Source organism: Dunckerocampus dactyliophorus, chromosome 7 (genome assembly GCF_027744805.1).
Source record: "Dunckerocampus dactyliophorus isolate RoL2022-P2 chromosome 7, RoL_Ddac_1.1, whole genome shotgun sequence".
Classification (NCBI taxonomy): Eukaryota; Metazoa; Chordata; class Actinopteri; order Syngnathiformes; family Syngnathidae; genus Dunckerocampus; species Dunckerocampus dactyliophorus.
Genome location: NC_072825.1, coordinates 29,004,408 through 29,020,234, shown reverse-complemented (window position 1 = coordinate 29,020,234; position 15,827 = coordinate 29,004,408). Strand labels below are relative to the sequence as shown.

The following is a 15,827-nucleotide window of genomic DNA, read 5'->3' as shown; positions in this document are numbered from 1 at the left end:
TTTAGAAAAGTAATTGTTATTATACAGTATTGTGCACATTTACTCAATAAATGACAGCAATTAGAGACATTTGTTTCGAATTGGTTTTAAAAAAATCCAATTTTGTTTTAATTATACAGACGACCATTTAACGCAAGTGACAGAAGGATGACAAATACAAAAAAGACAGACCCAAGCACCACAGTGACTATAAATATGCGTTGCGTATTCCTTACAAACACGGCATTACTGTACAAAATCATTTCAGTGCAATTTAAAAAAACATTTGAAGATACATAGCCATATAGTTGCATTATTACTGTATCCAAATGTTAGCATAATACTATAAAGTAATGTTTTACATCACATAAGAGTGGAACATAATGAAGTGAACATCATGAGGGCCGCACAGTGGCCTAGTGGTTAGCATGGCTGAATGTGGAGTTTGCATGTTGCACCCCGAAAAACATGTATGTTAGACTAATTTAAGATTCCAAATTGTCCAGTGGTGTGAATGCTTGCTTGTCGATACAAGTGGTCCTCGGTTTATGACATGTTGGGGTTACGAATGTGCTCCCAGAAAATGTCATTTTGGTCTGGAAACACGAGGCCTGCTTGAGAAATCGCTACAGCACGTGCCCGCAGAAGAATACGTGACACGCACAGCACAAGAATCCAGTGTGCCTGCTCAGCCACACCAAGGACGGTTAACACCTCTTATTAGTTCACTTTTTACTACAATTAATATGAGGCAATTATGACGTCAGACTGATAAATCCCATAACATTAACAATAGCGCTGATAAAAAAACGCTCCAATGAGGTGAGATTACCCACATTGTGCGAGTGATCAAATCAAGCGCTTCTTTTTCCTCCTACCTGTGGCGTTAACGGGCTGTCGTAACCTCCCCTGAGCTCACTTGTAAACAAACACTCACTTTCAGAGGAAGCATGTTGTACCAAACGCTCAGAGCAAACAAAAAACCTTATCAGCCCCCTGAAACGCCAGCGTCACAGCGTTTTAAAATTGCAAAAAGATTGACAGGGACCTCCGTGGCGTCACACCGGCTGCTCGGAGCGTTTGCCCCAATATAGTGCACCTTGCTGGGCCACAGCAGGTGCCTCCCTCTGCTCTATAATCTGGTTCTCCTGATAGTAGTGATGTGGTAGTAGTAATGTCATGATATTTGCTTAGGACTAATCAAAGGTACAGTACAGATACAAATAAGATATAAAAAAGAAAAAGGTATCATATCTGTCTTGAGAAGCACAAAGTTACTGGCATTGGTTTGAAAAAAAAAAGGAAGATATAGAGCATCTCTACTTTTGACCCTTCATGATGTCTCCCAAGCGGCAGTGTGCCAAAGAAAAGGAAAGCCATCACCATGGAAGTGAAAAAGCTTCGAGAGAGGAGACACGCCCACCGATGCTGGTCATCATCTGTCGTGACCATCATTAAGGATAAAGACGATTGAATCGAGGGGTCAAGGATTCCGTGCGCTGCTACAAGGGGATCTGGGAGGAAAGAAAGAGCCTCCCAGACTAGCCTGGGAAAATATTTTAAGAAGGCAGACAGTAAGAGTGATTTAGGAGTTCATTTGGTATAATTTAGGTATCAGTTCCGACGCTAAAACTCCACTTACGTGACAGTCTCTGACCAAAATTGGTTTGTAACCTGAGGACCACCTGTATGTGTCATGTGATTGTGATATGTGCACTGGTGACCAATCCAGGGTGTTGAGGGTTAGCATGAACATCCCCTGAGACTGTCAGTGTCTAAATCTGTAAGAGATGGGCAGGAGCAGGTTGTTTTTCTTCAGGGCTTGCACCCTGCTCAGCGTCTCCTCATCCAGCGCCGTGTAGCAGCGGCGAGCGTAGTCCAGCAGCTTCTCCTTGGAGGGGTCGAACTCTCCCACCAGCGCCACCTTCTCCGGAGCCACCAGCAGCAGCTCGGCGATGGGTGTTGTGGAAGCCACCGTGTTGCGGTCCACGCCGTGGATCTGGAAGGCTTTGGACATGTTTTTCAGGCGCTGGTATGTGAGGAGGATCTTCTTGTAGCGGAAGAGCACGCCGGCAGCGTCTTTTACTGAAATGCAGCCAATGAAATAAGAAGCTTCAGCAATCAAATGGTAATTGACACTTTTGAGAGTCACCCGCTGATGATATCATGGACAGGCGACGTAACATCCGGTTCCGGTTGCCATTTTGTTTAGCTAGCTAATAGGATGCTAACAAGGAAGGACGTTTTCGGATTTAAAAATATATATATATATATATATTAAGAATACAGAGGGACTCACGCAGTGTTTTAATAACATGACAAGACGCACATCGTATTGCATGCAATGTTGTGTTAGATGTGTGCTCTAATGTTGACATATTTACCCTTTTTTACATTTCTGAAATTGAAAAACAATCTAGAGGGCACCTGGAGAAGAAGGAGGAAGTTGTTATAGATTTTTTTTTATATTATGCCCGAGCAGATGGAGTAATCCTGTTCACATTTCCAGAAGATGCCATTCGCCGCATCAGATTCTTTGGTATTGCGTGTGTTCGGCACATTTCCAGGACAGTTGTTTTGATACCGCGCCACAGATAAAGGAAAGTCCATATAGCAATCACTCGTTCACTCAATCATGCATTGGTTCAGAACCCAGACGCTTCACAGAACACCGGCAGACAGAATGAGACCTCTTGTCAGTCACACAGTCTCTTTATCTCTGTGAGGGGGAAGCGGGATCACTAGCATACACACACATACACAGCAAAAGAGTGAAGCTTTGTGGGCAGCAATGCAAGTTTAACGTAGTAAAAGTTAGGAGGGAAAAAGATGCCTCCAAAGCCAAATTCCACAGCCCCCATGTGGGAATATTAATAATGAGCAAGGTGAGCGCACCAATAGGAACGAGCCAGGATGCCCAATTTATTCCAAAGTGGCAGCAACATAAAAGGCAATGCAACAACGCAACAAACATATACATCCCGCCCAGTTTTCCCATCTGGGGAAAAAACTACACATCATAAATGTAAAAGGAACAGCGCAAAATGACGTGTGCTCACAGAAAGTCGTGGCAAAAGACATGATGCGCTTTAATACACTTGAAAAGACAGCATTTCAAGAAATGCTGCAAACGTTTGACAGACAGTACTAATTGGCTGTGAGAAAATACACGTCCCAAAGGCCAATTCCACAACTTTACAGAGTAAAAGATGACATATGAAAAGTAATAGCCTTGCTATATCGCGGTTTGAATATCGCTCCCTCACTATATCTCGTTTTTTCAAGACTCGATTAAAATACTGTATTGTGATTAATCACACTTTGTCCATACTTAGCCCATGATTAATCAAAATTAATCGGTGACATAAAACACTCTATAATCAGTAGGGTTGTAAATCTCTTTGTGGTAAACGATTCGATATGCTTATAGATAAACGAGTTAAGATACAATATTTTAAAAATAGAATGATTTGATATAATTTGGTACAGTGTACAAACAATACGATTCACCAGTTACCTGGTTGATGTAGACATGAATCTTACATTGTAAAATACAGAAGCCAACTGTATAAAAAGTGGCATTCTTACAGTATTTTCAAATGATTCATTTCACATGAAATTTTCAAATCTCATAAAAGAGCACATCATATCCCCCCGCAAGCTGTAAGGCAGGAGTCCCTGACATGCAGGAAACGTTCAGGCGCAATGCTAAAAATATTTTTTTTAACACTTAAAAAAATACAATAATTTTGAATAATACATAACATTTGATGTAATAGGTTATCAAGTTTGGAAATATAGGCCATTATTCTATTCAAAAAATAATATACAGTTAGAAATCCCCCAGTTTTTGCATGTTTAATGTGAACGATGACTTGTCCCACTTTGTTGGACGGTCCTTGAATGCACCATCTAACTTTGTCCCGCGCTGCACAGATACTACTACTACTATAATGTCTTTTTACCCTTTTTCTTTCACCTCATATTTGTTCCCAAATGCTGATACTATGTGGGAATGCATAAAGGTAAGATTTGATGACCTTATTGAGTGCGAATGTGAATATTTGTTGGTACACAACCTCTCTGAAAAACAAAGTCCAGGCTGGTACTGGTGGATGGTGGCTCTGTATTTATTTTGTGCTTTTAATTTGATGTTCTTCCTGTCTTAGTTTTTCACAATTCATAATAAATAAGATTAGATGGCTATACTGCACGTATGTTTTGCTGATGTGTTGAAAATCTTTCCTGGTGAGATTAGCTACCGAGCTGCTAATGCTAGCACGGCTAATGCTATTTACATTCATTCTCATCTTCAGCCATGCTCAGACTGACACAATCCCCCAAATAGCTGTCCTCGGCTATGCCTCAAACAGGACGTGTGCACGTTAATCGTGCGTCAAAAAAAATAGTGCCGTTAAAGAAACTTCCGTTACTTTGACAGCCCTAGTTTTTTCATAAAATAATTAATGAATAAATGATGGCCTATTATTAGTCCAAAAATATTGAAAGTTCTATGTAATGTTATGAGACATGATGTTAGATTACATTAGCTTTCACACTGCATAAAGACGGGCTACTGAGCCAGCACAGCCCAGTCAACATGCCATAGTTGAGACAGACATGCCATGGCTGAGTTCGAGTGGAAAAAACAGTTCGCCTCTCATTCTGTGTGGAAGTGGTAAGTTTATGGCGTCTTTGTCCTTCTTCCCCACTCCGTTTCAAACACTTTCGTAAGTTCAGAATAAATAAATTGGAGAGGCTAACTTGTTATCTTGGATAGTCTGTTATGTCCCTGCAGAGATCCCGTAGTCTGAGCAATATGATGTAATCAAGGAATAATAGTGTAAAGAGTGTAAAGGTGACTATAGGGGTGTAATTTCATGTCTAGAGGGCTCTAATAATGTTAAAGCCTGTACAAGTTTTGTATGCTCCAACTACAAAAATATTACATTTATTAATCTTGTATCCTACTTTGAGGAAATTCACTTATTGCAGTTGAGTCTGGAACCAATTAACCTCCATAAACTATATTGCATTATTATGATATATTATTATTATTGTAATATATTATAACGTTAGTGGCTTATTTTGTCAAAACATGTCGTCAATTTATGGGACAATAAACATACGACCAACTTTCATGCGCACTTCAAACACAACCATCACGTCCAGTTTTCCCAAATGGGGGGGAAAAAAACACAGCTGGAGGTGCAACGGAGCCTTCGTCCCGACATTCAACACTTATACTGAAGCGTTGGGGCGGCAAATATAAACAAAATAGCACGAAATGGTGCACACTCAGAATTTATTGAAGTGGAATTTTGTTGATGAGGTGAAAGAAAAAGGGTAAAAATACAGTATAGTAGTCTATCCGTGCAGCCTGGGAGAACGTTAGACGTTCAAGGACCCTCAAACAAAATGGGACGACGAGCAACTTAAACATGCAAAAACTGTGGTATTTCTAATTGTACATTATTTAAAAAAAAAAAAAAACATATTTCCAAAATTGATATCCATTTACATTTTATGTAGTTAATACAAAAATTATTATTATTTGTTTTAATTGTAAGTGTGTTTTTTTTTTATCATTGCAACTGATTTTCCCGGTACTCGTCCGTGGGCAGGGTCAAACAGGGCTGCAGCCTGGTGGCTGGGGACCCCTGCAATGAATGACAGAGGTGTGTTTTAGTCTTACCTCTTTGCCTCTCTTTAAGGCCTCGGAAAATCCGCCTTCTCTTGAACTGCTGTTTGTTGCTGTTGACGGCATCCTCAGCTGGTATCATTTCCTCTTCTTCCAGGTAGCCATCATGCTCCAAATACTCATCAGATTCTCCCAAGAGCGAAAAGGAATCTGTTGCAATGCCAAAACATAAACCTCATCTATTGCTCGTATAGAAATGAGATGTGTATTACCTGCTCCTAAACTGCCATGTCCATTCATTAGTGGTCTGGTGGAGCTGTTGGAGCTGCTGCTGCTGCCACTGGATGAGTTACCCGCAGCGCCCAGCCCTTGAAGGAGGGCCTGGGACTGTGCCGAGGTGAACAGAGCGTTCATGGAGGCCAGATGGTTGCTTACAGCATTGGAGACGTGCTTCTTGGCGGGAGCCGCGATCGGAGCGGCCGGCCTTCGCTGGAGGAACTGGTGAGAGGGGAAGCGTGGCGAGTCCGTCGTTTGTTGTTCTAGAAGAAGGTGAATAGGCGTGAATAAAGCTGCAACGACACATGTATGTCATCTAACAAAAAACTCAACATTTTATTACAATATATAGTTGGCCCTTGTTTATGGAGTTAGTTGGTTCCACACCCAATCATGATAAGTGAACTTCGGCACTAAGATGCAATATTAATAAATGTAATGTTTTCATAGTAAGGCATAGAAAACCTATTTACCATTTTATAAATAGGTTTTTTAACATTATTAGAGCCCTCTAGACATTAACTCTTTTTTTGGGGCATATTTGTCACATTAAAATGTTTCAGATCATCAAACAAATTTAAATGTTAGTCAATGACAACACAACACAACACAACACAACACAAAATGCAGTTTTTAAATGAAATTTTTTATTATTAAGGGAGAAAAAAAATCCAAGCCTACATGGCCCTGTGTGAAAAAATAAACAAAACATAACATAACTGAGATTAATTGAGATCTATCAGTGTGGTAAAGGTTATAAAGCCATTTCTAAAGCTTTGGGACTCCAGCGAACCACTGTGAGAGCCATTATCCACAAATGGCCAAAACATGGAACAGTGGTGAACCTTCTCAGGAGTGGCCGGCCAACCAAAATGACCCCAAGAGCGCAGCGACGACTCATCCAAGAGGTCACAAAAGACCCCACAACAACATCCAAAGAACTGCAGGCCTCACTTGCCTCAGTTAAGGTCAGTGTTCATGACTCCACCATAAAAAAGACACTGGGCAAAAATGGCCTGCATGGCAGAGTTCCAAGACCAAAACCACTGCTGAACAAAAAGAACATTAAGGCTCGTCTCAATTTTGCCAGAAAACATCTTGATGATCCCCAAGACCTTTGGGAAAATACTATGTGGTCTGACGAGAGAGAAGCTGAACTTTTTGGAAGGTGTGTGTCCCATTACATTTAGCATAAAAGTATCGACGTATTTCATAAATAGAACACCGTACCAACAGTAAAATCTGGTGGTGGTAGTGTGATGGTCTGGGGCTGTTTTGCTGCTTCAGGACCTGGAAGACTTGCTGTGATAAATGGAAGCATGAATTCTGCTGTCTCCAAAAAAATTCTGAAGGAGAATATCCGGCCATCTGTTGGTGACCTCAAGCTGAAAGCAACTTGGGTTCTGCAGCAGGACAATGATCCAAAACACACCAGCAAGTCCACCTCTGAATGGCTGAAGACTTTGGAATGGCCTAGTCCAAGTCCTGACCTGAATCCTATTGAGATACTGTGGCATGACCTTAAAAACAAGATGGCGCCCTCCGTGGCAGACGTCTCTGTTTCACTCTCCCGTTTTTTTTCTATTTTTTTTCTATTTTGTTGTTCATGTTGGACATTCAACGTGCTGCGTTGCATTGCAGTATAGAGACAACTTTTGAACATCGGCGGGGTTCACCATGACCTTTCGTTCAGCCTCTCGGACTGGCTTTCTTCTGTGTCGGGAGGACGCAGCAGCCTGCGGGCCTGGTGAGCTAAATGCCCAGGAGCGTCCGGGGCGGAGGCGAGGCAGGAGGGGCGGCCTGCGTGCTAGGATAAAGGCTGTAGCGACTGGGCCACCGCTGCCGAGCCTGCTGCTGGCCAGCGTCTGCTCTCTCGAAGACAGGATGGACGAGCTGAGAGCAAGGATTGCAGCTACGGGAGATCGGAGAGTGCTGTGTGTTCGCGGAGGATTTACCGGACTCGGCGGTCCGGTTGGGGACATTTGCCGCTTGCCGGGGAGATCGGACTTCGGCGTCTTGTGGACACAGAGCCTCGGGACTGTTCTCCCCGAATGTTACCAGCATGTAGGCTTTCCCACGAGGGCAAATAGCATCCTGTACCAAGTCTACAGCAACATGAAAGGTGCTTTGAAGGCTCTTCCAAGTCCCCATTTTGAAAAAGCTAATGTCTCTTCTGTTGTTGTTGCTTGATTTATTGTTATTAATGTTTCTTCTGTTCTTATTCATTTTCTTGTGTTTTTCTTTCTTTCTTTCTGCTGGGAGAATGAACAGAACAAGAATTTCATTGCACATCAGAACTACCTGTTCTACTGTGCATATGACAATAAAACTCTTGAATCTTGAAAAAGGCGCTTCATGCTGGAAAAGCCTCCAATGTGGCTGAATGACAACAATTCTACAAAATTCCTCCCGAGCGCTGTAAGAGACTCATTGCAAGTTATCACAAACGCTTGATTGCACTTGTTGCTGCTAAGGGGGGCCCAACCACTTATTAGGTTTAGGGGGCAATCACGTTTTCACACAGGGCCATGTGGCTTTGGATTTTCTTCTCCCTTAATAATAAAAAGTTTCATTTAAAAACTGCATTTTATGTTCAATTGTGTCGTCAATTACTAATACTTAAATTTGTTTGATGATCTTGTGACAAACATGCAAAAAAATAAGAAATCAGGAAGAGGGCAAACACTTTTTTACACCACTGTAGTAGACATAATAAGAAAAAATATAAGTCATAGAAAACCTGTTTCCCACATTGTAAATACACTTTTAAACAGTAGTACAGCCCTCTCGACATGAAAAACACTCCGATAGTCACCTTTACATTCCTATTACCCAATAAAGTAGATTTATTTAAGCCATTTAAGATATAAATCAAACTTCTCTATGTGTGTGTCACAGTAAATGTGTTCCCTCGCGGACCTTAATACTTGTATGTTGACTAATTTTCAGCATATACAAACTATACACTGACTACTCTCAAGTACATCCATAGCACATATGCAGTATATAGCTTATATGTATAGTTTGTTTGCATAGTATTAATATAAAATGCTTGCTGAAATGTGAGGGGTGTGCCCTGACTTTTGTGAGATACTATGGATGTTTTGGGCCTACCTGCAGGACGTTCATCCTCTCTCCTCCCCCTCCAGGTAAAACGTCTTGGCTCATAGCCTTGGCTTTTTGTGGAAGAGATGAAGCGGTCAAGCTGGCACCGAAGGAAGTCCCTCTCCTCTTCCAGGTCCTCGATTCTCTTCTGCAGCCAGGAATTTTTCTCCAGAGAAATCTGCAACTGCGTGCGCAGGTTGGTGATGGCCCGGAAGGAGTTGCTGACTGAAGAGGGGCCAGCAGATGGCAGAGACTCTGAGAAGGACGGTATGTTAGGACATTATCATGATTATAAAAGTAAATATCTAGCACAGAGGACCAACTCATATGCAAATGCTTCATGTTCACCATCAAAGTTTGCATCATTTTGCTGGAGAAATCCTTGCTGCTCGAAGCTGCTTTCTTCCAGCGGCATGGTTATTTCATAAATCTCTTCATTTTTTGGAGCTTAGCAGGAGACACACAAGCACAATCATGACTGACAATGTCCTTTTCAAAGGGAACATTTACAGCAAAAATGCCGTCTTACTCTGCAAATGTAGAGAGCCTGAGTTGTTCTTGGATGCGCCTGCAACCTCACACCTGTTTCCATTCTCCATCACCAATATCTGGACAGAATATCCCATTACATCAGGGCTGTCCAAACATTTTACTGTGAGGGTCAACATAGTGAAAAATATTATACATATTTATATAAATAAAATGATATTATTAATCCTCATATTACAAATGTATTCTTGTAAAAGTGCAACGGTATGTTTGTGTCCAACTAGTTCAACTTTCTTGTTGTAAATATTCTTTTTTCATAATTATGACTTTATTCTTGTAACACTGTAACTTTTTCCGCAACCTAATTTTCCAAAAGTACATCTTTATTTGTTGTTTATTTTCATATTATATATATTCTATCACCGACATTGAAACTTTATGATATTAAAGTGACGTTATTTGTCTTCAGAATATTATAATGTTATTCTCGTGAAATTGCAACTTTTTATCGCCAGATTACACTTTTTTTTCCTAATATTTTGACTTTATTCTTGTAAAATTTATTTTTCCAAATATTTCAACTTTCTTCTTATATAATCTTCCTAAATTTTCTTCTTTATTCCCATATTAGAACTTTTTCCCCAGCATAATTTTCCCAAAACTTTGTTTTGTTTTGTTTGTTTCTCATAATATAATGACTTTTAAAAAATATTTTTTTCTTCAATATTTCTTCATTTATATTCTATGCTACCAAAATTACATTATTTTCACTCATTATACCAATTTGTTTTTGAAAAATTACAACTTTTTTCTCGTTAGAATGCGACTTTTGTCTCTTAATATTTTGACTCTATTAAAAAACTTGGTTTATTAAAATTACAGCTGTTTTTTTTTCTCCAACTAGTTCATCTTTCTTGTTGTAGATACTTTTTTCATAATTATGACTTTACTCCCATCATATTTTGACTTTATTCTCATAAAATTGTAACTTTTTCCGCAACCATTTCCAAAAATGTGTTTTTCATAATATTACAACCTAAAAAAACGTCACTTACCACTTTAATATATAACGTCTTTCTTTAATATTTCAACTATATACTACTAAAATGACGTTATTTTTCCTCATATTGCGAATTAAAATTGTAAAAATTTAATTAAAATTACAAAATGTTCTTGTTATATTACAACTGTTTTTCTTAATATTTTGACTTTATTTTTGTGAAATTACTGCTGATTTAATCATTTTTGTTGTTATTGGTGGGTTTTGTTTTAGTTTTCTTGTTAAATTATAATTTCAGAATGTGCTGCGGGGCAATGAAAAAAGAGTCGCGGGAGACAAATGGCCCGCAAGCCACATTTTGGACACCCCTGGTTTAGAAAGACGATTAATGAAGAAGTTAAAACCATTTTTAATGACACCAAAGCTTACATGACGCTAAATCTTGTTCTGAATTTGTACACCTGCACAAGGTAATGAGATCCAATACAAGATTATGTCTGTGTGAGTACAATAAGGCTCACTTTTGTTTCAGTGTTACATGATACCAAGTGTAGTTGTACATTACATGAAAGCAAGTACGTACGATAAAAATAGTAAAAGCAAAACGTTAAATTGATTGTGGCAATAAATAAATGAGCAATATTATCTTTGTTTTTTCTGGTGCTTTGTGTTGGACTTCATTAGAGGGGTGTACCTAATGAAAAGTCCGATGGTTAAACGCTTTCACGGGTGTACATCGAATCGATAAAGCTGCTCTGATACTAAATTAGGCACGCTATTCAGGTATGATTATGACATAATCTGCTAACAATATAGAAGGAATAATATAACGAGATCCAACGACCCAGTCAAAACGCTAGCACGGCTCAAGCTGTCAAAATAACACCACAAGCCAATCTTTTGACTTCACTTCAGTGCATCATTCAGACTTTCCGACATGATTCTTATTTTCGGGGTTGCAAAAGTGCCCATATAGAGCCAGTACGTACCGCCTTTACGCTGGTAATAACCGTATCATAAACATGTAATAAGATGCTATTACTCTGTCATGTCGCCATCTTGGGAGCTCCTCCGCTAGCTAACAAGCTAACAATAACAATCAGATTTATTATAAGCGCAGATGGCGTCACTTCCGGTTATAATGACGTTAATTATTGAAGAGCCCGAAATAATTAAAATTCAATACGAATACATAAAATGTCATAAAATTAAATTTCAATTTACGATGTGCGTCGTTTTTGCGGAAAAACGGCAACTTCTTCAGCTGTACTAGCTTACACGCTAACAGCAACAACTGTGTTGATGTCACTTCCGGTTATAGTGGCGCTAATTTTTGAAACGCTCAGATTAATTCAAATTTAATATGAATACATTGAATGTCATACAATTAACTTTATTTGGGATGTATGTCGCTTTTGCGGGAAAACGGAAACTTCTTCACCTGTGCTATCTTACATTTCTATGGTGATGTCACTTCCGGTTACGACGAATATGTGCTCTGTACGGTAGTGGGGTGGCCCAGAGGCTTTCGACATAATTTAAATGCATACAATCAAATAAAGTTGGTGCGTGTCATTTGCTAGCTTACGAGCTGCACGTAAACAATAGTAGCAGTTGATTGCGTCATTTCCGGTATTGTTCACACTGCTCTGTACCACTGAACCCTATACTACTGGAAGGGGCGTCCCTGCTGACCGCAAAAAGCCATTGGTCGACCATCTTGCTTCACCCAAAAAAGCACACGCATACAGATACATGTATCTTCATTCACTACATTTCTTATGTTTCGGTATAAAAATTAACACGAATTAACAAAACTTCAATTAAAACAGAGTAAATTTACTAGACTCAAATCTCAAAATTTATAAATAAATGCAACGCATACCTTTAGGAGATGATCAGGAAAGTCAAATATTGTTGGAACTGCATTTTGTCGTAATCTAACAGTCTGGCCGGTCCTGTCGAAGTTCTCCTCGCTGAAATGACTTGAACAGAGTTGTGATCTGGCTGCAGGAATCCACCTCTCTCCGCATATTTACTACTCATTGCTTTAGAAGTTGAGCATTGCAGTGTGGAAATCTAAAGGAGAATAAGGGTTAATTTACAACTACTTAGATGAAAAGATGCTTACAGATTTAAAGTATCTATTTTTTTTTTTTACTATTTTTATTATTTATAAGCATCTACCTACCTGTGGAATGTAAGTCCCTTCTCGCGATTTTCACGAGTATCACGATTTGTGCAAATAATAGCAGCACATGACAGCATCTCGAACTCCTCTTAGTTCTGAGGCTTTCTTGTTTTGGGTGAAACAACATGGCGACTTCTATACTTCCGGTGGCTTCAAGCCTCTAATGCGCAGCAAGCAATCGGGGCCATTCCAGTAGTAGAGTTCAGTGCTCTGTACTGAAGTGGTTTAAAGGCTTGCAAAATGTTAATGTAATACAAACACATAAAATGAAAATAAGATTGTGGTTTTGATACATGTCACTTTGTTGAAAAAAAACCTTTTTTCTTTCAGCTGATTGCGCCATCGACTCAACCTGAAGACAGGTAGAACAAGTGACGAGGTGTCAGGTTTCAGTGTTTACTGGCGACTCGACTGACAATTTCACAACGTCTCCATTGACTTACAGTTTTCTACACGTCTACAACAAAGGCAAGCCCCTTCAAAGGTAAGCCTTGTGAGATTGTGACTGTTTTCTTTGTATAGTTTTGTTGCATACTTTAGTGCTGCGTTCAGGGTCTTCAGGTTACAGTAACTTCCAGCTCACAGCGCACAGGTGTGGCACCTTTGACCGTTTTGACGGCAGGCCACCGTTGGCACTCTTTCCCCAAACTGCTACTGAGTTTTGTGTTCTTATGGGACATATATTGTTGGTGAAACGTGCTCACACGCTATCCTCTCCATTTGTGCAGCAATGGCGCCAAAATATGACGGCTTGTCCCACTGCAAGCTGGCCCTGGTGTTTGCCGTGCTGATGGACCTGCTGGGGGTCATATCCCTGCTGCTGGGGGTCTTCGCTCCCCTGGAGATCCGAGGACGAGACTTTGGGGATCTTCTGGTGTACTCGGGGGCTCTGCTGGTGCTTCTGTCCTTGGCGGGCTGGGTGCTGTGGTACAGCGGCAACATTGAGGGCCTGACATCCAGGAAGGAGCTCGGGGGCGCCATGGGTGGAGCTGTGGACCGCCTGGCTCGATCCCTGAGCAGGAGGATACGCCTGCCCCGGACTCGCAGCAGTCCAACATAGACGCTGGAACACCAGGAGTCATGCAACGCAAATACTTCAAGGACAAACAAACACTTGTACATTCTTCCACATAACAGGGTGTACAAACGTTTTCCTCCAGGGAGGGCTACCTAGCGAAAAATGAAAGGATGCAACTTTACCGCCGAAGTTATATTTCAAGAAAAAAAGAGTGCACCTCGGCTTTGTCATATACTGTCCGTGAAAAGCATATTATTATCAACTTCACTTGTTTTTTCCCAAAATATTTCAACTTTCTTCTAAATAATCTTTAAAAATTTTCATAGTATAGTAACTCCTCCCAACCAAATTTTTTTACAAGAATTAACAACTTTGTTTCTCAAAATATGACTTGAAATGAAGTATTTCTTCTTTAATATTTCAACTCTGCTACAAAAATTTCATCTTCCCCTCATATTGAGTTTATTCTCGTAAAACTGCAACGTTTTCTCATTAGAATACAACTTTTTGTCTTAATATTTAATTTTATTCTCATAAAATGGCCACTGATTTTTCCATTTCTGCTGTTTTTTCAAATTTCCAACTATTTTAACTTGAAAATGTTTTATGTCCCCCCCATATTTTTTTATTTTTATAACATTGTAACTTTTTCTGCAACCTAATGACGTTACTTTTTTCGTTTCTCATAGCATTATGACTTTAAAAAAATTTAACATCAACTTTATGCTACTGAAATGACATTTTTCCTCATATTAGTTTATTCTCATAAAATTACCTTTTTTTCTTGTCAGAATACATTTTCCACTCATAATTTTCTTATAAAATCGCGACTTTTTTTCTTATGTTAGAATACAACTTTTTTCTCTTAATATTTTGGTTTTATTCTGGTGAAATTACAGCTGTGTTTTTTTTTTTCATTTCTGCTGTTTTATTTTGAACTATTTTCAACTTCAACCGCAAAGAATAAAATTTGTTTTTGTAAGTATGACTTTATTATCGTAACAGTATAACTTTTTCTGCAACCTAAGTTTCCAAAAATTGAATATTTCTTTACATTTTTTTCCCCTGAATTTCTACTATTTCAACTTTCTTCTGGTAAATGTTCTCCTTTTAATTATGGTTTTATTCAACTTTCTCATATTACAACAAAAAACATTTTTGAAATGTCAACTTTATGCTACTAAAATGACATTTGTCCTCATAATATTACAAGTTTATTCTCACAAAATCACGACTCTTTTCTCCTAATATTTTTCCCATAATATTTTGATCTTGTTCTGGTAACACTTAAACTTTTTCCGCTACATAATTTTGCAATATTATGACTTAAAAAAAAAACTTTATTTCAACACTATGCTACTAAAATGACATATTTTTCCGCATATTACGGTTATTTTTTAAATTAAATTGCGACTTTTTTTTCTTGCTACAACTTTTTTCTGAGTGAAAATTACAGCCATTTTTTTCAATTTCTGCTGTTTATTTCTTAATTTTCCAACTCTTTCAGCTTCAGATTTTTTTTTACGCATAATAGAACTTTTTCCACAACCTAATTTGACAAAAACTTTGCTTTTCATAATTTTACAACTTAAAAAAAATAATGTCTTTTGCTACTAAAATGTTATTTTTCCCCATATGTTAATTCTTGTAAAATTGTGACTTTTTCTCGTCAACTTATAATTTTTCTCTTAATATTTGGACTTCATTCTTGTAAAATGCCAGCTGATATTTCTCCATTTATACTGTTTTTTTGTTGTTTTTTTTCATTTCCAACAATTTCAGCTTTCTTCTTGCAAATTTGCTTTTTTTTCTTATGACTTTATACCCATAATATTTTGACTTTATTCTCAGAACTTTTACTGCAACCTAATTTTCTAAAAATGACAACTTTTTTTTGTATCTTTCAAATTTATGCTACTAAAAAGATGCTATTTTCACTCACAATTTTACATTATTCTTGTAAAATGACAACTTTTTCTTAATATTTTGACTTATTCTTGTAAAATTATAGATTTTTCCATTTTTGCTGTTTAGTATGTTGTTAAATGATATTTTTGAAATGTGCTGTGGGACACTCCTGATAGTGTATAATAAGGAATGCAGTAGTGTGTATATACACTATATCACG

General features: G+C 38.6%; 2 protein-coding genes across 6 annotated transcripts; one reads left to right on the top strand and one right to left on the bottom strand.

Annotated features, from left to right (window-relative positions):
- Nucleotides 1-67: 67 nt before the first annotated feature.
- On the bottom strand, nt 68-12,820 carry ccdc106a (coiled-coil domain containing 106a). 4 transcript variants are annotated; one of them, XM_054781321.1, is made up of 8 exons: nt 12,682-12,820; nt 12,376-12,569; nt 9,531-9,609; nt 9,350-9,448; nt 9,011-9,256; nt 5,893-6,159; nt 5,675-5,830; nt 68-2,064 (listed from the first exon to the last, which is right to left on the bottom strand). In XM_054781321.1, the coding sequence occupies exons 3-8, from the start codon at nt 9,598-9,600 to the stop codon at nt 1,748-1,750; spliced, it is 1,155 nt and encodes a 384-aa protein (XP_054637296.1). In that variant the 5' UTR covers nt 9,601-9,609; nt 12,376-12,569; nt 12,682-12,820; the 3' UTR covers nt 68-1,747. The 4 variants fall into 4 exon arrangements, with proteins under 4 accessions (XP_054637296.1, XP_054637295.1, XP_054637293.1 ...); XM_054781320.1 differs by lacking the exons at nt 12,376-12,569; nt 12,682-12,820 and adding an exon at nt 11,533-11,600; XM_054781318.1 differs by lacking the exons at nt 12,376-12,569; nt 12,682-12,820 and adding an exon at nt 11,480-11,560 and having other exon boundaries at nt 9,531-9,653.
- Nucleotides 12,713-15,337, top strand: LOC129184879 (transmembrane protein 238-like). Of its 2 annotated transcripts, XM_054781334.1 has the most exons (3): nt 12,713-13,043; nt 13,127-13,165; nt 13,410-15,337. In XM_054781334.1, exon 3 carries the CDS (start codon nt 13,412-13,414, stop codon nt 13,739-13,741), a length of 330 nt encoding a protein of 109 aa, XP_054637309.1. In that variant the 5' UTR covers nt 12,713-13,043; nt 13,127-13,165; nt 13,410-13,411; the 3' UTR covers nt 13,742-15,337. The 2 variants fall into 2 exon arrangements, with proteins under 2 accessions (XP_054637309.1, XP_054637308.1); XM_054781333.1 differs by having other exon boundaries at nt 13,012-13,165.
- Nucleotides 15,338-15,827: the final 490 nt, after the last annotated feature.